This window comes from Habropoda laboriosa, unplaced genomic scaffold, assembly GCF_001263275.1.
Source record: "Habropoda laboriosa isolate 0110345459 unplaced genomic scaffold, ASM126327v1 scaffold5, whole genome shotgun sequence".
NCBI lineage: Eukaryota > Metazoa > Arthropoda > Insecta > Hymenoptera > Apidae > Habropoda > Habropoda laboriosa.
Genome location: NW_017100161.1, coordinates 1,712,211 through 1,720,251, shown reverse-complemented (window position 1 = coordinate 1,720,251; position 8,041 = coordinate 1,712,211). Strand labels below are relative to the sequence as shown.

The 8,041-nt window shown below is 30.6% G+C and overlaps 2 protein-coding genes across 2 annotated transcripts; both read right to left on the bottom strand.

The window, feature by feature from the left end:
• Positions 1 to 297: 297 nt before the first annotated feature.
• On the bottom strand, positions 298 to 4,047 carry LOC108578378 (isoleucine--tRNA ligase, cytoplasmic). The gene has a single exon (XM_017941700.1). The coding sequence runs from the start codon at positions 4,045 to 4,047 to the stop codon at positions 298 to 300; it is 3,750 nt and encodes a 1,249-aa protein (XP_017797189.1).
• Positions 4,048 to 4,586: 539 nt separating this feature from the next.
• LOC108578352 (ADAM 17-like protease) lies at positions 4,587 to 7,800 on the bottom strand. The gene is made up of 14 exons (XM_017941672.1): positions 7,743 to 7,800; positions 7,525 to 7,663; positions 7,352 to 7,452; positions 7,144 to 7,265; positions 6,919 to 7,069; positions 6,652 to 6,851; positions 6,397 to 6,591; positions 6,175 to 6,313; positions 5,946 to 6,100; positions 5,758 to 5,838; positions 5,477 to 5,685; positions 5,142 to 5,380; positions 4,947 to 5,062; positions 4,587 to 4,877 (listed from the first exon to the last, which is right to left on the bottom strand). Exons 1-14 carry the CDS (start codon positions 7,798 to 7,800, stop codon positions 4,587 to 4,589), a joined length of 2,196 nt encoding a protein of 731 aa, XP_017797161.1.
• Between the last annotated feature and the right edge of the window lie 241 nt (positions 7,801 to 8,041).

The following is an 8,041-nucleotide window of genomic DNA, read 5'->3' as shown; positions in this document are numbered from 1 at the left end:
TTTATAATAATAATGATTTATTAATTTTTAATTGTATAAAAATGTTACAATTACATACTGTTTTGCACCAAAACTCAACGACTTATAAAGTCTTAAATAAATAAATATAATATATGAATAAAGTTACCATCAAATCAGGATTGACATTTCAATATACAATGTATGATTTATAATGTATTTAATACAACCCTTCATTTAGACTTGAATGGAACATTGAACTTAAAAAAATATTTTAAAGACGATGTATATGAATAAGAACAAATAAATAATAAATGCAAAATCACTTTTAAATAGAAATTAACTTAATTGAAGAGTCTTTCCATATAATTCATTTAGCATTTTGGGTAAAGGTTCAGAAATAGTTAGTTTATCAAAGTAATTATTTAATTGTTGTTTTAACATTGTACCGTTTAAACTAAAATTTCCTTTTGGGTTTTCTAAAAGAATAGTACCTTTTCCCAAACTACTATTGATATTAACGAATTCACAAACTGGTTGCTTTAATACTGTAGGTGTTTGATCCATAGCTGAGCCTGGTTTTGTTACTTTTATTGTTTGTTTGTGCAGTGAAGAAATATTTGTTATTTCCGACATCAGTTTATTATTGACGTATAAGTCGTAGGGATAATCGTAAATGCCGAATATTAATTCAATTTCGTGTTTTAATTGTTCATAAGAAATAGGAACTAATGAATTGGGAACTTCTAAGAGCACGGTTCCTATGCAACTAGTTGCACCAAATCTCGGCTGGATACCTATAAGCTCGATATTTACATATTTTAACAAAGGTTCTACATTTATTATATTATTTTCAACTTGATCCATTTTAGTTTTCACCAATGCAAGTTTCATGTCAATGCCTTTAATTTTTTGCATCTCTTCTATGATTACACTTGCATTACTTGGCATTTTCAACATATCTTCTTGTGGAGTTTTAGTTGCACTCTCAATAAAGTCTTTGTGACTAACAATTACTTTTGCTAAATTAGTATTTTGGTCTTGTATTTCATAATATGCAATTGCCTCATCTGATGGAATTAATTGAGCTTTCTTTCTTAACTTTTGAATTCTATTAATTACTTCTCTTGCCACTCCTTCATTATGCATACTTTCATCAGGTGTAACATCCAGCAAAATTAAAACATTACCTTCACTATGAGCTTCATATTGTTTAGATAATTGTTCTGCTGCTGGACCAGTAAAACTGAACATCAATCGCAAATCTTGTTCTTTCAATTTATGACCCTGTACAATAATTTCTTTCTGTGTAACAAACATTTGCAGTTGTTCATCAGAAAGTTCTTTAATAGCTTGTGTAACAGACTTAAATTCTCCTTTAAGACGTGCTCCAAGTACTTTATGATCTGGTTCTGCTCTTAATTTAACACCATATTTTTCCTTGTTTGTAGTGACTGTTAATTCTTTTACATTAAGTTCCTCAAGAATATATGATTTCAGAGATTCTATTTTTTCCAACACTTCAGCATCTTGATGAATTACTACAACTTCTGGCAATGGATATTTAACAGGAATTGTTTTCCTATCCCTTACAACACGTCCTAATTCAATTACAGTCTGCATGTAAGACACAGCTTTTTCAATTTTTTCATCTATTAATTGTAAACTAGGCTCTGGTATCATTTGATAATGTACACTGTCCATATTAGCCTTAGATAGTGGAAGTACTTTTACCAAACGTTGAAACATAAATTCCGTTAAAAATGGTATAAATGGTGCATTCACACGTACCATTGTGTAAAGGACAGAAAATAAAGTGCTTAGTGCTTCTTGGCAATCACTTGCACCACCATCTCCTTTTATACGTTTTCTATTCATTCTTACATACCAATTAGTAAGATTATCTATATACTTTACCAGGTGAGGTACTACAGTGTATAACTTGTAAGCTTGCATTTCTCGTTTAACAAGTTGCAATAATGTTTGTGTAAAAGATAAGATCCATCTATCCATTATATTACTAGAATATAGATTCTTTGAGTCATCATATATAAAAGTAATTTTCTCTTCTCTTTGAAATCTTTCAATATTTTGCATTAAAAATCTAAATGCATTATACCAAGGCAAGAACATATCTTTTATAACATCCCTAACTCCTTCTTCTTTAAAACGGAGATTTTCAGCTCTTACAACAGGAGAATTAATTAAGTACAAGCGTAGAGCATCTGCTCCATACTTACTAACAATTTCCATGGGATCTGGATAATTCTTTTTACGTTTGGACATTTTTTGGCCGTCAGATGCAAGTATCAAACCATTAGCAACAAGATTTTTAAATGAAGATTTCCCAAAAAGAGCTGTTGATATAACTAAAAGAGTATAAAACCAACCTCGAGTTTGATCAATTCCTTCCCCAATAAAATCAGCCGGAAAATTTTCTTCAAATTCTTTTCGATGTTCAAAAGGATAATGCATTTGTGCATATGGCATTGAGCCAGATTCAAACCAGCAATCAAACACTTCGGGTATACGTCGTAGCGGTGGGTATCCCGATCGGTTTGATGGTATAGTTAAATGATCTATATTTTCCCTATGAATATCTGTTATTTTTGTGTTAGTCAATTCTTCCAATTCTGCAATGCTTCCTACACATACAATTTCTTGTCCATCTTCTGAAATCCATAAAGGAATTGGATTACCCCAATAACGATTTCTACTAATAGCCCAATCGCGAGCATCTCGTAGCCAATTACCAAATCGTTTTTCTTTAACATAATCTGGTACCCAATAAGTATTACTATTTGCTGTAACAAGTTTATCTTTTATGGCTTCTACTCTAACAAACCATGAAGGTACAGCTTTATATATTAATGGAGTATCAGATCTCCAACAATATGGATAACTATGTTTAGTAGTACCATGATAAATTAATCTTTTATTTGTCTGAAGGTATTTAATAATCTCTTTGTCAGCATCTTTTACATACTTTCCAACAAAATCATGTACTGGTTCCAAGAATTTTCCACAGCTATCAATAGGACATACAATTTCTTGATCTCTTGTTATAATACCAGCTTCCAAACAACACCGATAATCATCTTCTCCAAAATAAGGTGCTTGATGAACTATACCTGTACCAGTTTCTGATGTAACATATGTATCATTTAATACTACAAAAGCACCCTTTTCTCTTAGATTTTGAAAATATGGGAAAGGTGGAACATATATCTTTCCTTTTAAATCTTGTCCTTTTCTTTTACCATGTATGGTATATAAATCTTTAGATTTGTATATGAGTTCTAAACTTGATTCTAATATAATATAAACATTGTCTGAAGCATGATCTTTAACTTCTACATACTCAAAGTCAGGATTACAACAAAGTGCCATATTGCTAGGTAGTGTCCAAGGAGTTGTAGTCCAAGCCAATATGGAAACATTTGGCTCATCCACTAAAGGAAATGACACAATTATAGATGGATCAACAACATCTTTGTAATTCTGTCCAGATTCAAAATTAGACAAAGGTGTATTACAACCCGTAGAGTAAGGCATTACTTTAACACCTTGGTACACAAGACCTTTATTATATAGTTCTTTAAAAATCCACCAGATAGATTCCATATACCAAGGATACAATGTTTTGTAATCATTTTTAAAATCAATCCATCTGCCAATTCTACTTACAATTATTTCCCATTCTGTTGCATATTTCATTACAATATTTCTACACTCTTTATTATAATTTGCTATTCCCATTTTAGCAACATCATCAGGACCTTTTATATCCAAAATTTTATCTATTTCAAATTCGACAGGTAAACCATGGGTGTCCCAACCGAATCTTCTTTCCACATGATAACCAGATTGATAAGCATACCTTGTTACAATGTCTTTTATTGTGCCTGCAAGTATGTGTCCATAATGAGGTAATCCTGTAGCAAACGGTGGACCATCGTAAAACGAATATTTTGGTTTTCCTTTTGATAACTTCATACAATTTTGAAAAACATTTAACTTTTTCCACAATTCTAAAGTAAATTCCTCTTCTTTTGGAAAATTAATCGTTTCCGGAAGTTTTTCCTTCATTTTTGTAGAAATTTCAACAACGACTTCACAAATTATTTGGTACCGGCTGGTATAATGATGCAATTATCAGATACGAGCTATCAATATATCAGGGAATATACGTTGTCTAGTAACACGTAACAAAATTTTAGAGGTTAGCACTACGTACGAAAGCACGTGTATCTAGAAAGGTGAACATTCAAGTTGAGAACCCAAATGAATCATACTGTTTTGCGAAATATGAAGAAAAAAGTACATAATTGATAAGAAGCTTAAGAATATTTTTCATTACATTTCTTCCAACGCTTTTTTTTCAATTGCAATACAATCCTAACAAGGTTGAAAATGTATTTAAAATTTCATTTGATTAAAAATTTATGTATTTTTTTGTACAGTATACAAATAAAACAGTACAAATTTTTAAAAATTTTTAATTTTTATCTAAAATAATATTGCTTATTTGCATTAATGCAAAAATTAAAAGCATTTTTGACTAGAACTTCCATTATATTTGGCTTTTTCACATATGTAAAATAAAACATTCACGATTGTTGAGTAACTTATGATATTCTTTGCCGTTGTCCACCTACATAAATAACCTGTTTTTGTTCATCCGGGTGAATAAGTTCATCCGTATGTTTCCAACGCCACTTTTTTTCACTTTCTTTGACACGTCTACGATCGACGTAACTAATAACACAACTCGTCGGAATCCAAACAATGGCAGTAATAATTATGACAGCACCTACTATATTATCTTTCAAAAATCGCATAACTTTGTTGATGTTTATGTCCTCTATAATATCCCAAAATCGTTCTACTACGTCTTGAATAGTTTTCTCACAAATCCCCTGAAAATATTTATTTAATTTTTACAGTTGTGTATACAGTATGTAATGAAATCTTTTGAATAATATTACCTTGTTACAAAAGCCTTGAATACATGGTGTTCCATCAGGTAAAATATCTTGTGGATCTATTGGAAAACATGTTTCATTTAAACTCATTCTGCAACACCTTTTACATGCATCTCCAACTGTGAATAAAAGTAGTGTAAATATACGTTGCCTTTAATTTATTGCGTATATATATATAACAGTACATAAGAACCATACTTGTATCACACATGCAACTCTGTAAACCTTGTGTCTCACAATATGGTACACATTTTCCGAGTCTACATTGACCTCTTTCGAGGCAACCTGTACCATCCTTCATTGGTGGAGATCTAGGGCATTCGCTAGATGCTCCTGTGCAACGTGATTCTTGTTCACATGTAGCATATTGTGCATCGCGACACTTCACACCTAATGGCATGAATGCACAGCCTTGACAACAGGGTGAATTTTTATCGCTGAAGAAATTTATAATATTTTCATAAACATTTCGAAGACATATTTAATTTACAAGGAACAACCTACAAAAAATTTTCCAGTAAATGCATAGTTACCTACAAACTGCTCCTTGACTTCTACGGAGTTTACAATTTTTATCACAACAAGCATCATTATCTTCTGTACCGAGTAATCCTGCATCACATTCTTCATCTCCTTCAACCCGTAAGTTCCCACAAAATGATTCTTCCGGTTCAGAAAAACAACGACCCGATTTTGCTTGTAATACTTTTCTAATGGATCTTAAACTACACGGTGAAAAACGCTAACCCATAAATAATTAACAATAAGTATTGTTTTAGCATTATTATTTTTTTTTTATGTTGATTAAATGTACCTTATTATTCACATCATATCCACTAACACTATATGTGTACATTAAATATGAACCTCCTTGACTAGCACTTGGACTGCATTCCTGTTAAAAAATTTTATTTGTTTAAAGCATTAAAAGTGAACTATTGAAAGCTGAAAGATTTTTTGACAGATTGTGCAATAAAACTAATGAAAGTTAAAAAAAATTACTGTTATATCTGGATCATGTTCAGAACCCCAATTGTGTCCAAATTCATGTGCAGTAACTAAATCAGCTTCCCTTGTAATTACTCTTTGCCCATAATGATTTCTACTAGAACTTAGACCTGAATTGAGATACAATGTATAGCCATTCTTGAAATACTCTAGAATACAGGGGTATTAAATAGAATATTATGATTTACTGTTTGCACACTGATAATAAATTTTATTAATATACCTGGTGTGCAGATTCCACCTACTGAATTCCTACGAGGTGATCCAACATAGGCTAATCCTAATATACCACCTTCGAATTTGAGATCAGTGAATAAATGAGCTAAACAAAAATCCTTGTGACTATATTCTCGACTAAAAACCTAAATATCACTTATGTAAGTTAGTCAATTATGAATTCAAAATTACAAAATTTTATATAAATATAAGAAAAATGTAATTTTACCTCAAGCAACGTGCGTACATCCCACTTTTCCCTAACCATGTTATAATGTGTTTCACCACCTCTTACACGAGTTGGTTCACTGTGAACTACGATTTTTTTAATAACAAAACCCATTCCTTTAAATCCATCTTGTTCTTGGCGTTCTTGCCATAAAGTATCATTGTAAATTTTATGTACTCTATCAATTAAACTTATCTACAGAGGAAAACAAAATTAGTATTCCAAGAAATAAAATCAGTTGAAAATTCTATTTACCAAATAATTAATTGTAGTTTTTGTACTGCTAGCACCCATTTCTTGGTAAAAACGATAGTCAGCAACTAATAATAAGGGACATCTTGTTTTTGTTGGAGTATATTCATACGTTTCCGTTTGTCTTTTTATTCTGGAATGTTCATTTGATTTGAGATCAGATTGTCCTTTAATTCGTTCTTTTTCGTCATTTATTGAAATATCTGTAATATAAACCTTATATAAAGATAATACTCTTAAATAACTTTTCATGTAAGGAAATAAATGAACCTAATTCTTCTTTCACATATCCACAAGTTTTGGGAACACCATGTGTATGGCCTTCTCCATCTTGAAAATGTTCCCAACTGAACTTAACATCTGATGATTTATAAACAATCATTGTTTCATTTCCTAAATGTGGGAGGTGTCTCCATGATGGCTGAAGTAGATAAAGACTCAAGTAGATAGAAACTCAATTCTAGTAACTCATTATTTAAAAAATTATTTTAGTACCTCAATGTGAAATGTTTCATCAGAAATTGTAATACTGCCTGTAAGAATACCATTGTCAATATGTACTTGTGCATGAGAGTCAATTTCACCAAATACCCGTCCATGATAAAAACTTTCATGATCTTAAAAAACACAATACATTATTAATTGTCAAATAAGAATATGCTTTGTTCAGAAAATGTATATGTATGTAGTGATATTATTTTACCTAAATGTACAGTTTTTTCTTCTCCATCGCCATTAACTTCATATGCTTTGAATTTTGAATGAATAACTTCTCTTCTTGGTGTTAGAATTAATCGAAAATACCTATTAATAAAATAATGTACAATTGTTTATGCTATTTTTTCATTAATAGATAATGATACTTGAATGTATTACCGTCCATGGGAATAAAATTCTAATTCACTTATTTTATTGTAAGGATGATAACTGTGTTGAATACCCCTTTTTATAATTTTGTGTTGAAGCTGAGATATGTGAAGAGTTTCATAATACTTTACATTTCTATGAAGACCATCTATAAAAATACATTTAATAATTGACAAATTCTATGTAGTTGTGTAATATGAATTAGAAATTTAATGAAATAAACTTACAGGCGCTTAGTGTAGCGAAAAATATGAAGTATATTAGAAATATATTTCGACATTCCATATTTGTTAAAGGTTTTTCATATTACCAAATTTTATTTATTATTAAAGCATAAAAATTGTGCTTCATATTGTATGCATTTTCCTTTTTCCTTTTATTGTCGTAATCTTATATACATTTTCCAACCTTAATACTGATTGTGAATGTAAACTGTTTTTCCTTAAACCTAAAATACATAGAAATGTTGCTTAAGTTAAAAGCGTGTTCAGTGGTGACCAATTGCAACAAAAATAAATGTCCTTTC

Coding starts and splice junctions, on each gene's coding strand:
- LOC108578378 (XM_017941700.1), bottom strand. CDS start 4,047: ATGAAGGAAAAACTTCCGGAAACGATTAATTTTCCAAAAGAAGAGGAA.
- LOC108578352 (XM_017941672.1), bottom strand. CDS start 7,800: ATGGAATGTCGAAATATATTTCTAATATACTTCATATTTTTCGCTACA. Junction 5,839..5,945: donor AACATGATCCAGATATAACA/GTAATTTTTTTT, acceptor ATTTTTTAACAG/GAATGCAGTCCAAGTGCTAG. Junction 5,381..5,476: donor AGTCAAGGAGCAGTTTGTAG/GTAACTATGCAT, acceptor AAATTTCTTCAG/CGATAAAAATTCACCCTGTT.